The sequence below is a fragment of the Macaca nemestrina genome, chromosome 2 (assembly GCF_043159975.1).
Source record: "Macaca nemestrina isolate mMacNem1 chromosome 2, mMacNem.hap1, whole genome shotgun sequence".
In the NCBI taxonomy this organism is placed as follows: Eukaryota; Metazoa; Chordata; class Mammalia; order Primates; family Cercopithecidae; genus Macaca; species Macaca nemestrina.
The window spans coordinates 150,581,244-150,597,895 of NC_092126.1; the positions used below are offsets into that span (position 1 = coordinate 150,581,244).

General features: G+C 46.5%; 1 protein-coding gene across 2 annotated transcripts in view; it reads right to left on the reverse strand.

The window, feature by feature from the left end:
- Nucleotides 1–16,652, reverse strand: part of LOC105477710 (TAM41 mitochondrial translocator assembly and maintenance homolog) — a 123,602-nt gene that overhangs the window by 12,777 nt on the left and 94,173 nt on the right. Inside the window, exon 8 of one of the 2 annotated variants that reach the window (XM_011734375.3) lies at nt 186–548. The exons of the other annotated variant lie outside the window; for it this stretch is intronic. Within the exon in view, the coding sequence (XP_011732677.2) occupies nt 511–548 (38 nt within the window). The 3' untranslated portion in view covers nt 186–510. Of the gene's footprint in view, nt 1–185; nt 549–16,652 lie in introns of those variants that run through there. 2 annotated transcript variants of the gene reach the window in all.

Below are 16,652 nucleotides of genomic sequence, written 5' to 3' on the forward strand. Positions count from 1 at the left end.
GAGTACATAATACACAGTCTCTCCTCGTGCAGCAGTTTTCTTCACAGTTAATTGCAGCCACATGTGCGCACGGCAGGGAAGCATTTTTAGCAAGTGCTATCAGAGACCTGGGCAGGCGCTTCCCATCCCTCATGTTCTGAGCAAAACCAACCATGTGATTAGCCCAGGAGGATGGGAACGTAATAGTGCCATAATGATAAATACTCTGTTTTCTCAATTTCAACTCCAAAATCTGAGCAAGATGCCTTTTATTAGCTTGTTTTGATACATGTCAGAAGCAGCAGGTTTACATCAAGGAAGACACAGTTTCTCATGGTTTCTGTTAGGTTACCTTGGGCGATTCCTCCTGATAGGCCCACTGTAGTGAGGGTCACGAAACAAAAATACCAAGGATGGCGTCTGGGTCTTTTATCGCTGCTCTTGATCACAGCGGGGCTTTGGCGCACCCTGCTCCAGCAATTACCATGAATGTGTGGGCAGGACTTCAGAGTGGCTGCTCGCCAGCTTATCTCATTTAATGCTGACATCCCTGGAACTGGTCCCGTTTTCTGTTTTATACGAGAGGGTTTAGAGTGAATATTGGTGTGGGTTTGGCTCCCAAGCATCTGGCCACTCTTCCTATTTAGGAGAAATTCTTCTGTGGAGTTGGTCTACGGAAGCCAAAGGGAGCTGGATAATCCCTCCCTAGGGCTACGACACAGGCTCAGCCAACTGGATGCACCTGCCCAGGATCAGAACTCTTGAGGGGATGATTCGAAGGCTTGGTGGTGGCAACATCAAGAGTCCGGGAATGGCAGTGCCCAGGCTGCAGTATGGGGAGAGTCAGGAGTCCGTCTCCACCAGATGGCTCCCGGGGCAGACCTGGCCACGTTCTCTAGCTCCTGACCACTTTCTCAGACTGGTTGTCCAGCCTTCCCATCTGTTCTTCAGTCACCCAACAGCCAGCCAGTGGGCTCCGTTTCTGCTGACCTTAACCAGAGACCACTCCTGTTGTCTGTAACCCAGAACCCTGGCTTAATCTTAAGTAATTTGCAGATGCCCACCCCTCTACTCCCCACATTAAAGAACAGAAATTCCTGTTGGCTTACATTATTATTATTATTATTATTATTATTTTGAGACAGAGTTTCACTGTCGTCGCCCAGGCTAGAGTGCAATAGCACGATCTCAGCTCACTGCAACCTCTGCCTCCCGGGTTCAAGTGATTCTTCTGCCCCAGCCTCCAGAGTACAGGCGCCACCACCACGCCCAGCTAATTTTGTATTTTTAGTAGAGATGGGGTTTCTCCATGTTGGTCAGACTGGTCTCGCACTCCTGACCTTAGGTGATCCGCCCGCCTCAGCCTCCCAAAGTGCTGGGATTACAGGCATGAGCCACCACGCCCGGCCAGCTTACATTATTTTTGTTATCATGTAACTCAAATATGTATATCATCAAACCAAATGTAAACTCTTTAGAGGCTTGTAGCTTTTAAGCAGCTATAAAACACAAACATATTTGCAGGCAAAACACAAGCAATACCACAAAGTCAGCAATGTTGAAATTAACAATATTAACTTGATATGACAGATGATGCGGTTTTGTGAAACTAAATAGCTATTCCAAATGGAGATCTGGAACTGACTCGCCGCTGGGTTCCTGTGGTTTTCTTATTACTACGGGCCATTTGACAACGTAACTCTTCCACCTTTCTTCTCCATTCAAACCACTGTGCACACCTCACACTGCACGTTACTCACAAATGAAAACTGCTGCTGCTCGTATGTCATTTAGCTAGGACAATTAAAACTGTTCCAGGTGGCCCCAATGCCACTGTAAACACAAAGGCAAAAGCAGAGCCTGAAATTAGATGAAAAGGTTGTCCAGACTTGAACAAGTCCATATTTAAAAGAACATTAAAAATATTAATTTTTTAAAACAACTCACAGAAAACCATAATTTCCTAAGAGTACGTTTGTAAACTCCAGTTTCAGAAATCATGAGAAAGTAATTAGGACTCGGTCTTAGAACGCAGTAATTCTCAAACTTCAGCCTGCGTCAGGGTCAAGTGGGCGCTTGCCGAAACACAGGCTGCTGGGTGCCACCACCCACTGAGTATGTGCGGGATGAGGCCTGAGAATCTGCATTTGCATTTCTGCCATGTCTCCTGCTGGTCAGGAAACCCCATTGTGAGAACCACAGGTATAAGGAATAGGGGATGGACAGAAGTTTTCAAGTAGGGGAAAAGTGGGATTTGTTTTTTGGGGAGGATCATCCACAGAATTACTGGGAATGGAGTGATGCTGTGCATCCAGTGCTGCCAGTTCTGGGCCCAGCCCGCCTTTTGGCCCCTTCTCCCATCACTCCTGAAAGCACCTTCTGCTCCAGCGACATTAGACTCTACTCTCTCATGTGTCCAACATGACAAACCCTTTTATGCCTCTATGCTTTGGTGTATGCAAGGCAGTTCCCTCTCCTGGGCATTTCTTCAAAAGGTCTCCTCCTCTTTGAACCCTTCCCTGATTGCTTAAGGCTGAATCTGTGGCTCTGCAACTTTTCTGTCACCCTTCTATTACTACCACAGTTACCAGCCTATACTGTCACCAGAGTTACATTCTTGCCTCCTCCCCTAGATGATAAGGTCCTTGTGTTTGCAGCAGCTAGTGACCAATCCATATCCACTCTCCCCTTGCCTTAACCAGAGAATTTGGATTTCCCAGCTCCCTTGCAGACAGGAATAGTCATGTGACTAAGTTATGGGTAATGAGATGTGAACAGAAGCTGATGGCTCCAGTTCCCAGGGGCTGGCTCTTCCCTCCTGCCTCCTTATAGTGAGTGGACGTGCCAAGGCCACCTTGCAACTACACAGTGAACTTAAGGATAGAAGATGTGTTAAGGGCTGGGCATGTTGGCTCACACCTGTAATTCCAGCAATTTGGGAGGCCAAGGTGTGCAGATCACTTGAGGTCAGGAGTTCGAGACCAGCCTGGCCAACATGGTGAAACCCTGTCCCTACTAAAAATACAAAAATTAGCCAGGTGTGGTGGCGCACACCTATAATCCCAGATACCCAGGTGGCTGAGAAGGGAGAATTGCTTGAACCCAGGAGGCAGAGGTTGCAGTGAGCCAAGATAACACCACTGCACTCCAGCCTGGGTGACAGAGCAAGACTTCACCTCAAAAAAAAAAAAAAAAAAAAAAAAAAGACATGTTAAGGATGGAGCAAAAATATGAGGATACTGAATATTCAGGATGTTGTACGCTCACTGCACCTTTATCCCCAGACTACAGGTTCCCAGAGACTCAAATAAATCCCTTTCTTATTGGAGCCATTGTTTTTTTCCCCCAGCTTCTAATAACATAGTCTTAGGGGCAACACTATGTTTTATTCACTGCAGAATCCAGTGCCTGGCACAGAGCCTGACCCATAGCAGATGCTTCATGCATGTTTTTGGAAGGAATGAAAGAATGAATCCTTCCTTATTATTTCTGCTGCAAGAGGAATCGGAGCTCATGTATTGGGCCTAAAATTGCTTTCTTGGAGACTCTGGAAAACCACATAAGGCAAACAACAACAACAACAACAACAACAAAACCACCCCAGATCTTTTACATTTTATTTTAAATTAAAATGTCATACTTTTAACTTAGACCAGAATAATATTATCCCACCATTGGACAGAAAATAGGTGTTAAATGAAGATGTGCGTCAGTACTGCTGAAAAGCCCTCAATAGTTGCTCACAGCTCTTAAAATAAAGTCCCAAATCCCTAGTGTCTTCCGGCATCTCACTGCTTTTTCTTTCTTTTTAAAGTGGATATAATTGCAGATTCATAGGCAGTTATAATAGATGATACAGAGGGGTCCCATGTACCCTCTGTATCATTTGCCCCAGTGGAAACATCTCGCACAACCCTAGTACAGCAGCACAAGCAGGATGTTGCCATTGACACAATCCACCAATGTTAGTTTTCCCCAGTTTTACTTGAATTCATGTATGTGTATATGCATGTTTGTGCATGTGTGTGTCCTAGTCCTTTTGTGCCGCTATGACAAAATACCTTAGACTGGTAATTTCTTTTTTTTTTTTTGAGACGGAGTTTTGCTCTTGTTGCCCAGGTTAGAGTGCAGTGGTGCGATCTTGGCTCACTGCAACCTCCGCCTCCCGGGTTCAAGCCTCTCGAGTAGCTGGGATTAGAGGTGCCTGCCACCATGCTTGGCTAATTTTTGTATTTTTAGTAGAGATGGGGTTGCACCATGTTGGCCAGGCTGATCTTGAACTCTTAACCTTAGGTGATCCACCGCCTTGGCCTCCCAAAGTGCTGGAATTACAGGTGTGAGCCACTGTGCCCGGCCTGACCGGTAATTTCTAAAGAACAGAAATTCATTTCTTACAGTCCTGGAGGCTGAAGTCAAATATCAGGGCTCCAGGCTGGGCACGGTGGCTCACCCCTGTAATCCCAGCACTTTGGGAAGCCAAGGTGGGTGGATCATGAGGTCAGGAGTTCAAGACCAGCCGGGCCAACATGGTGAAACCCCATCTCTACTAAAAATACAAAAATTAGCCAGGCGTGGTGGTGCATGCCTGTAATCTCAGCTACTCAGGAGGCTGAGGCAGGAGAATAGCTTGAACCTGGGAGGCAGATGTTGCAGTGAGCCGAGATCGCGCCATTGCACTCCAGCCTGGGACAGAGCGAGACTCCGTCTCAAAAAAAAAAAAAAAAAAAAATTCAGGGCTCTGGCACTGGTGTCTGGTGTGGGCTGCTGTTTCCAAGATGGTACCCTGTTGCTGCATCCCCACACAGCAGAAGGTGGAAGGACAAGAAAGCTGAATTCACTCCTTTAAGCTCTACCACGAGGGCACTGAATCCCATTCGTGAAAAGTGGACTCCTCATGACTCAGTCACCTCCTAAAGTCCCTATCTCTTAATACCATCACCTTGGGGACGAAGTTATTCCCTTATCTTCAGAGGATACATCCCAAGACCCCCAGAGGATGCCTGAAATGATGGCAATCAGAACACATTCCTCTTCATGTCTTCCACCCACCAACTAAGCACTTATCATTCACTGTGGCCATAACTTTTGCAGTCTGAGGTGCAAAAGCAAAACTAGCACGAATTTCTTTTTCCTTGTCCACAATTTCATGGGGAGAAAATTTGTTTTTACCATAGATCTTAGCAATTTCAGCATATGATTTTTTTGTTCTTTCTTTATTATGTTGGGAACTTTCACCTTGTCACTTAAGTGGCTTCTCTTTGGAATATCCAAATTGACAACATCGCTACTCTGGTGCTTAAGGTCATTATTAAGTAAAATAAGGGTTACTTGAACACAGGCACTGATAGTCAATCTGATAACCCAGATGGCTACTAGATGACTAATGGGCAGGGAGTGTCTGCAGCGTGGATATGCTGGACAAAGTGATTATTCACGTCCTGAGCAGAATGGCACAAAATTCCATCATGCTGCTCAGAACAGCAATCAATTTAAAGGATATGGGATTTTCCATTTAATAGTGACCTTGGGAAGTAAATAAGGGCGGTCTACCATATGAATTTTAGAGGAACACACACATTTAGACCATAAGAGTGCATGTCTGTATTTAATTCATCTGTGTAGGCCCATATATCCAATTCCACAGTCAAGACTCAGAACGTTTCCATCACCAAAATCCCTTGGGGTGTCCCTTTGTAACCCCACTCCCCTCCCCGCCCACTGTGCCCTCTCTCCTCATCCCAGGCCCCTGATGACCACCAATCTGTTTTCCATTCCTAAATTGTTGCCATTTCAAAATGTTATATGAATGGAATCATACAGTGTGCAACCTTATAGGACTGGCTTCTTTTGCTTGGCCTAATTCCTTGAAGATTCATCCCAGTTGTTACATGCATCAGTAGGCCTTGCCTTTTATGGCGGAGGAATCCTCCATGGGATGGAAGGACCACAGTTTGTTTAACCACTCACGTGCTCACAGACACCGGCACCATTTCCACTTGCTGGCTATTGCAAATCAAACTGCTATGAACATTTGTGTACAAGTTTTTATGTGAACATGCCCACTGCTTGCCATTTTTTTTTTTTTTTTTTTTCTTCCTGAGACAGGGTCTTGCTCTGTTGCGCTGGAGTGCAGTGGCATGATCATAGTTCACTGCAACCTTTAACTCCTGGGCTCAAGCAATCATCCTACCTCAGCCTCCTGAGTAGTGGTGACTACAGGTGTGTACCACCACACCTGGCTAATTAAAACAAATTTTTTTTTTTGGTAGAGACAGGGGTCTTGCCATGTTGCCCAGGCTGGTCTCGAATTCCAGGACTCAAGTGATCTTCCTGCCTTGGCCTCCCAAAGTGCCGGGATTGCAGGCATGAGCCAGTGTGCCCAGCGACCCACAAACCTCTTCCTATGACTGGGGAGCTCTCTCCCTTACAAATGCTGCCTACTGAAGACTAAAGCCAGAAAAACTCATTTTCCCAACTTCCCTTACATCTGGGGAGTGTAGGCCCCCCAACCAGACACAGGCATGCAAGATTTTGCACAGAAGTGAGCAGTGTGAGGAAGCAGGCACTCCAGAGGATCCATTTGAAGACAAGGATGAGAGCAGAGGCCACCAGCTTTTGGGGATCAGCAATAATGGGGGTTTGTGTGTCCATGTCGCTGAAGCCAGTGAGCTTCAGGGTCTATACCAGCAGAGTGGTGGCAGTGGAGTCTTTGCTGGAAGTCCTGTGGGGTGGTTTGGGCATTGTTTCTGGTCCCATGGTCCTCCAAACCCAATTCTCTGGACCTCTCAGAGATATAAACTACCTATTAATCTTTTTTTTTTTTTTTTTTGAAAGGAAGTCTCGCTCTGTTGCCCAGGCTGGAGTGCAGTTGCTCAATCTTGGGTCACTACAACCTCTGCCTCCAGGGTTTAAATGATTCTCGTGCCTCAGCCTCCCAAGTAGCTGCGATTATAGGCGCCCACCACCATGCCTGGTCAATTTTTGTATTTTTAGTAGAGACAGGGTTTCACCATGTTGGCCAGGCTGGTCTCAAACTCCTGACATCAAGTGATCCACCCGCCTCGACCTCTCAAAGTACTGGGATTACAGGTGTGAGCCACCCCGCCTGGCCCCTAATTATCTTCTATAAATTTATTTTCTGCCTATATAAGCTGGAGTGGATTCTGCTGTTCACAACTGAGAGCTCTAACCAGCCTCCCTCCATCGCCTCACTTCTGGCCACTCTTACACCCAGTGCTCCTACTATACAGCTCTGCTTTCAGTTTCCTGGAGGTACCTTAGGGCATCAGGTGCTTCCTGTGGCACACTGGAGCCTCTTCACTTACCTGCCTCCCTCATGGAACTGCAGACCTAGTATCTCCAGCCTCTGTCACCCTTCCATTGCCCTCAGTATATGTTCAATCCATCCCCAGATGAACTAATTGCTCGCCTTTATCACTGATGAGATAAGAACAAGCCAGTACAACCATAGCCAGTGCTATTATGGTTGCCTTCTCACTCTGCACTATAGTCCCCTCATCTATAAATGGAATAACACTTAAAATTTTTTTTTTTTTTTGAGACAGAGTTTTTGCTCTGTTGCCCAGGCTGGAGTGCAATGGTGCGATCTCAGCTCACTGCAACCTCCGCCTCCTGGGTTCAAGTGATTCTCCTGCTTCAGCCTCCCAAGTTACTGGGATTACAGGCACCCGCTACCATGCCCAGCTAATTTTTGTATTTTTAGTAGAGACGGGATTTCACCATGTTGGCCAGGCTGGTCTCGAACTCCTGACCTCAGGTGATCCACCCACCTCAGCCTCCCAAAGAGCTAGGATTACAGACGTGAGCCACCATGCCTGGCCAGGAATAACACTTCTAAGAGAAGCACAGTTTAAAAGTTAGTGGCGGCCAGGCACAGTGGCTCACACCTGTAATCCCAGCACTTTGCGGGGCTGAGGCTGGTGGATCACATGATGTCAGGAGTTTGGGACGAGCCTGGCCAACATGGTAAAACCCTATTTCTACTAAAAAAAGAAATATTAGCCAGGCGTGGTGATGCACGCCTGTAACCCCAGCAACTCAGGAGGCTAAGGTGTGAGATTCACTTGAACCCAGGAGGCAGAGGTTACAGTGAGCTGAGATCCCGCCACTGTACTCCAGCCTAGGCAAAAGAGCAAGACTCTGTCTCAGGAAAAAAAAAAAAAAAAAGAAAGAAGAGAAAAAAGAAAAGAAAGAAGGAAAAGGAAAAGAAGAGAAAAGAAGAAAAGAAAAGAAAGAAAAAAAGAAAAAGAAATAAAAGGGAAACAGAAAATAGGTTGGGCATGGTGGCTCACGCCTGGAATCCCAATACTTCGGGAGGCCAAGGCAAGAGGATTCTTTGAGCCCAGAAGTTCAAGACCAGACTGAGCAACACTGCAAGACCTCATCTCTACAAGTCATTTTTTTTTTTTTTTTTTTGAGATGGAGTCTTGCTCTGTCACCCAGGCTGGAGTATAGTGGTGCAATCTCGGCTCACTGCAACCTCCATCTCCCAGGTTCAAGCGATTCTCCCGCCTTGGCCGCCCAAGTAGCTGGGATTACAGGTGCCCACCACTACGCTCGGTTAATTTTTGTATTTTTAGTAGAGACAGGGTTGCACCATATTGGCCAGGCTGGTCTCCAACTCCTGAACTCAGGTGATCTGCCCACCTCGGCCTCCCAAAGTGCTGGGATTACAGGCATGAGCCACCACACCCAGCCTACAAATAATTTTTAAAAATTAGCCAGGTGTAGTGGTGCACACCTGTAGTCCCAGCCACTCAGGAGGCTGAGGCTGGAGGATCACTTGAGCACAGGAGGTCTAGGACGCAGTGAGCCATGGTCGTGCCACTGCACTCCAACTTGGACAACAGAGTGAGACCCTGTCTCAAAAAATAAATAAATAAAAGGAGAACTCAAAGAGATATTAGTATATCCATGCTCATAGAAGCATTATTCACAATAGCCAAAAGGTGGAAGAAAAGCAAATGCTCATTGATAAATGAATGGATAAAAAAATTGGTCTATGCATACCATGGAATATTATTCTACCTTAAAAAGGAAGCAAATTCTGACACATGCTACAACATGGATGAACCTTGAGGACATTATGCTAAGTGAAATAAACTAGTCACAAAAAAAGAAAAAACAAATACTGTATATTTCCACATCTATGCAGTACCTAGAGCAGTCAAATTCATAGAGACAGAAAGTAGAATAGTGGTTGCCAGGACCTGTGGGAAGAGGAAATGGGAAGTTATCATTTAATGGGTACAGAGTTTAGATTTGCAAGATGAAGAAAGATCTGTGGATACATGGTGGTGATGCGGGCATAGCTGTGTGAATGTATTTAACGCCACTGAACTGTACACTGAAAAATGATCAAGATGCTAAATTTGAAGTTATACCTATTTTACCAGAATTTTTTAAATGTTGGCAGTAAACTACAGTTAGTTACCACATCATATTCACCGAAATGGCTAAAAGTAAAAAAGCCTGACAATACCAAGTGTTGACAAACATGTGAAGAAATTGGAACTCTCATATACTATTTGGCACTTTTTATAAACATTTAAAAATTTAAACATACACTTACCATATAACGCCACAAGTCTACAGTGAGATATTTACCCACGAGAAATGGAATGTTACTAGAAGACTTGTGCACAAATGTCAGAGCAGCTTTACCAATAAGAGCCGAAAGCTGAAAATAAGTTAAATGTCCATCAACAGGTAAAGAGATAAACGAATTGGGAAATATTCGTTTACAATGAAATACTACTGAGCAATAAAAGAACTACTGATACACACAACAATGGTGAATCTCAAACACACTATGCTGGGGGGAAAAAAAAACATATCAGAGGCTATATATTCTAGGATTCCTATTTATTTATTTATTTATTTTTAAGGCAGAGTCTCTCTCTGTTGCCCACGTTGGAGTGCAGTGGTACAATCACAGCTCATTGTAGCCTCAAATGAGCTGCCTCAGCCTCCGGAGTAGCTGGGACGACAGGTGCACACCACCATGCCCAGCTAACTTTTTTGTATTTTTTATAGAGACAGGGTCTCACTATGTTGCTAGGCTGCTCTCGAACCCGTGGGCTCAAGTGATCCTCCTGCCTCGACCTCCCAATGCACCAGGACTACAGGCATGAGCCACCGTGCCAGGCCCATGCTGTATGATTCCATCTACATCTAGAAATTCTAGAAAAGACAAATCTAGTCTGTGGTGATAGATATTAGACTCTAGAAAAGACAAATCTAGTCTGTGGTGATAGATATTAGATTCTAGAAAAGACAAATCCAATCTGTGGTGATAGATACTAGATCAGTGGTTACTTGGAATAGGGCTTAGGAGAAACAGACTACAAAGACGTGTGGTAGAACTTTATTTATTTATGAGACGGAGCCTCGCTCTGCCACCCGGGCTGGAGTGCAGTTGTATAGTCTCAGCTCACTGTAGCCTCTGCCTCCCAAGTCCAAGCAATTCTCCTGCCTCAGCCCCCCGAGTAGCTGGGACTTCAGGCGCACGCCACCATGCCAGGCTAATTTTTGTATTTTTAGTAGAAACGGGGTTTCACCATGTTAGCCAGCTGGTTTCCAACTCCTGAACTCAGGTGATCCACCTGCCTTGGCCTCCCAAAGTGCTGGGATTATAGGCATGAGTCACCGCGCCCGGCCTGTTTTTTATACTCTTAAATGCAGCAGTGAAATAACAGAGAAAAAAAAAAGGAACCGAAACTGACATTTTTGAGAGCTTTCCTTTCTGTGGGCGCTACCAGAGGGGACATGTGGGTGGTGTGGTGGAGAACGTGCGATTTGTATCTGTGACAACCATTCTGTTACCACCATATGAGAGGCTGGAGGTCCCAGGGGGCCTTGCTTGGAACTTTCCCATGTGTGTTATCATTTAACCCTCAACACCCTAGGAAGTGGATTTTTTTTTTTTTTTTTGAGATGGAGTCTCACTCTGTCACCCAGGCTGGAGTGCAGTGGTGCCATCTTGGCTCACTGCAAACTCTGCCTCCTGGGTTCAAGTGATTCTCCTGCCTCAGCCTCTCAAATAGCTGGGATTACAGGTGTGCACCACCACGCCTGGCTAATTTTTGTATTTTTAGTAGAGATGGGGTTTTCCCATGTTGGCCAGGCTGGTCTTGAACTCCTGACCTCAAGTGATCTGCCCACCTCGGCCTCCCAAAGTGCTGGGATTACAGGCATGAGCCACTGCGCCCTGTTAGAAGTGGATTTTTATTGCACTCATGTTTACAGTTGAGCAAAGAGGCTCAGATTTGTTAAATTACTTCCCTGTCACATAGCCAGTAAGTGGTGGAAACAGGACTTGAACCTGAAGGTGTCTCTAGAGTCCATAATCATTTGACTACAAAACTGGACACTGGAGTCTTGTATTCATAATCGTTGGGTCCTGGCCACCAAAGCCTATTTCCTGTGCTTTACAGTGATCAGGGTCCCCAGGAGAGCCCCCAAATTCTGTGCAACGCCAACCTACACGAGTAAGACATGGGGAAGCCAGTCCATTGTTTAGTACTAGAGTTGCTCAGGCTCTGTTGACTGACTTTTTTTTCTCTTTCTTTCATTATTTGTTTTTATTTAGTTGCGTTCAACACAAATCAATTCCATACCATGAAGTTACTATGAATCAGAGCATAAATACACAAACACAACAGGCAATGAGAAACAGATGCAGGACACCCAGATATGAAGCGGAAGGGAAGGCTCATTCACACCCGCAGTGGCTTGAGATCCGCTGGGTCTGCTTGTTCACATGTTGGCTTCTAGGGATGGCAAAGCTGCCTTTGGTTAGTGAGACCCACTGTGGCCATTTGGATACCGGAACATCTCCGCACACATGTGTACTCATGTGAACCAAAGGCTTCATGGAGTGTCTATTTCTAACAAGGTTTCTCTGGACTGGGGCCATTGTGAAATATTCACTTTCCAGAATTGAGCCTACTTTAGGCTCAGGACTAACCCTCTACAGTAACCCTCAGGTTCTAACCTTTGAGAGACAGGACCTTATTCTGTTGCCCAGGCTGAAGTGCAGTGGTGTGATCATGGCTCACTGACTGTAGCCTCGAACTCCTGGGCTCAAGGGATCCTCCTGCCTAAGCTTCTTGAGTAGAAGGGACTACAGGCGCACACCACTATGCGTGGCTAATTTTTAAATTTTTTTGTGGAGATAGGGCCCTCACTATGTTGCCCAGGATGGTCTTGAACTCCTGGGCTCAAGCAATTCTTTTGCCTCAGCCTCCCCAAACTCTGGGATTGCAGGGGTGAGCCACTGCGCCCAGCTTCCTCTGAAATATTGACTGCTACTGACAGATCTCGAGAATACTGACATCATTCTGGTGGCTGAAGTCTTGTGGCTTGGATTCACATCCTAGCTCAATAAAATCTGTTTGAGAGCCTAGGTGTCCACAAGCCAAAGTCCAGTCCATCCTCAACTCACCAGGTGCACAGGTTGACAACAGTTTTATTGGTCAGGATTCTTTTTCATTCATAAGGAGGCTTTATTAATGCATGGAACTGGCATGTTCAGAGGGAACTTGCTCTAGATGGGGTTCACTTCTGTCTCCAGGCCTCCGTGCCTCTCTCCCTCTCTCTCCCTTCTGGAGGGCTTTATCTAGCAGTGCCAGGCTAGATGATGTCTAGCCTGGACAATAAGAGATCGTCGGCCAGGCGCAGTGGCTCACGCCTGTAATCTCACATTTTGGGAGGCCGAGGCAGGTGGATCACCTGAGGTCAGGAGTTCGAGACCAGCCTGACCCACATGGAGAAGCCCTATCTCTACTAAAAATACAAAATAAGCCAGGCATGGTGGTGCATGCCTGTAATCCCAGCTACGGGAGGCAGAGGTTGCGGTGAGTCAAGATCGCACCATTGCACTCTAGCCTGGGAAACAAGAACGAAACTCTGTCTCAAAAAAAAAAAAAAAAAAAAAAGACATCATCCAGGGAGCACAATGTCGACCACAGGTCCAGGGTGCACACTCTCATCCCACAACGCCTGGAGAAAGAGGAAGAGTCCTTTCCAGGAGCTTATAGAAGATACTTTTTTTTTTTTTTTTTTTTTTTGAGACAGAGTCTCACTCTATTGCCCAGGCTGGAGTGCAGTGGCACGATCTCAGATCACTGCAGCCTCTGCCTCCCGGGTTCAAGTAATTCTCCTGCCTCAGCCTCCCGAGTAGCTGGGATTACAGGTGTGCACCACCACACCTGGCTAATTTTTGTATTTTCAATAGAGACGGGGTTTCACCATGTTGGCCAGTCTGGTGTCGAACTCCTGACCTCAAGTGATCTGCCCACCTTGGCCTCCCAAACAGCTGGGATTACAGGCATGAACCACTGTGCCTGGCCAAGACTTTTACTTATGAGCCCAAGAAGCACCTTCTTGGACATCCTTAGCTCTGATTTGGTCACATGAATAGCACTGAGCCAAATGCCTTGGGAGTTAACCCCATTGTCGTGGCCAGTCAGAGCCTGCCCTGCTGGGACCAGGCCTACCGAACCTCATGGTTGAGAATGAGAGAGAATGAATCTCTCTGAGGACAACCAGGGCATTGTTGGCAGAAGATGGGGCCAACCGTGGAGAGCCACCAGCGTATTTCCTCCAGAGCTGCATCCTCCTTACCTTGAACTGACCAGCTTACTCCCGAAGTGTGTCAAGTCTGGACATTGTTCAGGTCTTAGATTGTGAAACTCCCTGCCGCATTTGCCACTGCTGATCCTTCTTGAAATTCTCTACTTTAATGGTTCTTGACCCTGGCTGTGTTAATGTGGAGAATTTTGCACTTATCCACGGCCAGGGGGTTCAGATATAATGGGTATGAGATTGGGGTAGGGTTCAGGTGTCTGTTTGCTTGCAGAGAGTCCTGGGTGACTTTGATGCAAGTAGCTCCAACTGGGAACCACTAGGCTTCTGTGGCATCACCCTCTTGTGGTCCACTATGCAGGTATTTACTGAGTATGTGCTGGACACTCAGGCAGGTGCTGAGCACTCAGAGATGAACAAAACAAGGTCATTGTCTGCCCGGAGTTTGTTCCTTCTGGTGGGTTTGTGGTCTCGCTGACTTCAAGAATGAAGCTGTGGACCTTCGTGGTGAGTGTTATAGTTCTTTTTTTTTTTTTTTTTTTTTTTTGAGAGAGAGTCTTGCTCTGTTGCCCAGGCTGGAGTGCAGTGGCCGGATCTCAGCTCACTGCAAGCTCCGCCTCCCAGGTTGATGCCATTCTCCTGCCTCAGCCTCCCAAGTAGCTGGGACTACAGGTGCCCGCCACCTTGCCCGGCTAGTTTTTTTGTTTTTTTTTTTTTTTGTATTTTTTAGTAGAGACGGGGTTTCACCATGTTAGCCAGGATGCTCGATCTCCTGATCTCGTGATCCGCCTGTCTCGGCCTCCCAAAGTGCTGGGATTACAGGCTTGAGCCACCGCGCCGAGCCTTGTTACAGTTCTTAAAGGTGGTGTGTCCAGAGTTTCTTCCTTCCGGTGGGTTCGTGGTTTTGCTAACTACAAGAATGAAGCCACGGACCTTCGTGGTGAGCATTACAGCTCTCAAAGGTGGCACGGACCGAAAGAATGAGCAGCAGCAAAATCTATTGTGAAAAGCGAAAGAACAAAGCTTCCACAGAGCGGAAGGGAACCCGAGCTGGTTGCCACTGCTGGCTGCAGTGGCCAGTTTTTATTCCCTTATTTGTCCCTGCCCACATCCTGCTGATTGGTCCATTTTACAGAGTGCTGATTGGTCCATTTTACAAACCTCTAGCTAGCCACAGAGCACTGATTGGTGTATTTTACAATCCTAGTTACAGAGTGCTGATTGGTGCATTTTACAATCCTCTTGTAAGACACAAAAGTTCTCCAAGTCCCCACTTAACCCAGGAATTCCAGCTGACTTCACCTCTCAATTGTTCTTACAAAGCTTTTTTTTTTTTTTTTTTTGAGACAGGGTCTTGCTTTCTGTCACCCAGGCTTGAGTGCAGCCACACAATCATAGCTCACTGCAGCCTCCAATTGCTGGGCTCCAGCGACCCTCTCGCCTCACCCTTTCGAGTAACTGGGACTACAGGTGCTACAGGTGCATGCCACCATGGCTGGTTAATTTTTATTTTTTAATTTTTTGTAGAGATAGGGTTTTGCTATGTTGCCCAGGCTGGTCTTGAACTCCTGGGCCCTAGCGATCGTCCTGCCTTAGCCTCCCAAACTGCTGAAATTATAGGTGTGAGCCACCATGCCTGGCCCTTATGAAGCTTATACCATAGTGGGGGATGTTGAGAGAGACAACTAAATAAGTACATGTTCGAAGGGCTTCAGAGAGTGCTGTCAACTATCAGGATAAAGCTGGTAGGAGAAATGGAGAAAGTCAATCAGGATGAAGTGATGGGGGAATGGAGAGCTGTCTTAGATAGGATAATCAACACTGGCTGCCCTGGTCGGCACAGTGGCTCACACCTGCAATCCCAGCACTTTGGGAGGCTGACGCTGGAGGATCACTTGAGCCCAGGAGTTCAAGACCAGCCTGGGCAACATGGTGAGACCTCCATCTCTAATAAAAATACAAAATAAATAAATAGTGGGGCATGGTTGTGTGGCCTTGTAGTCCCAGCTACTTGGGAGGCTGAGGTGAGAAGATCATTTGAGCCTAGGAGGCAAAGAATGCATTGAGCCAAGAATGCACCACTGCACCCCAGCCTAGGTGACAGAGCAAGACTCTGTATCCAAAAAAAAAAAAAAAAAATAGGCCAGGCGCAGTGGCTCATGCCTATAATCCCAGGACTTTGGGAGGCCGAGGCAAGTGGATCACCTGAGGTCAGGAGTTCGAGACCAGCCTGGCCAACGTGGTGAAACCCCATCTCTACTAAAACTACAGAAAATTAGCTGGGGATGGTGGCTCATGCCTGTGATCCCAGTTACTTGGCAGGCTGAGGCAGGAGAATCACTTGAGCCGGGGAGGCAGAAGATCACGCCACTGCGCTCTAGCCTCAGTGACAGAGCAAGACTCTGTCTAAAAAAAAAAAAAAAAAAAAGAGAGAGAGAGAGAGAGATCTGAGAAATGTTTCAGAGGTTAAAAAGAATTGGTGGTTGGATGCAGTGGCTCATGTTTGTAATCCCAGCATTTTTGAGAGTTCAAGGCAGGAGGATCACTTAAGCCCAGGAGTTCAAAACCAACCTGGGCAACATAAAGAAACCCCTTCTTTACAAAAGTTTTTTAAAAAATCAGCCAGACATGATGGCTTGCACCAGCTACTCGAGAGGCTGAGGTGGGAGGATCACTTTAATCCAGGAGGTCGAGGCTGCAGTAAGCCATGATTGCACCACTGCATTCCAGCCTGGGTTATAGAGCGAGACCCTGCCTAAAAAAATAATAAAAAATTTTAAAAAAGAATTGGTAATGCATTGGCAGTAGTTGGTGAGGAGTGGGGGAAGTCACAGTGACACTTGGATCTCTAGATTAGATGCCTGGGTAGCGGGTCGTGTTGGTAGCTGAGCTGGAGACACAGGGAGTGGAGGAGATTGACAGAGATGATGCTGGGTTGTTTTGCACAAGTTTTGAGGAACGCACAGGATATACAGAGGGTCCTGCCAGTGTTTGATACCTGAGTCCATAGCTGAGGAGCAGGGGGCCTCGGTTCCACCTGAAAGTAACCAAGATTCCTGCAGGTA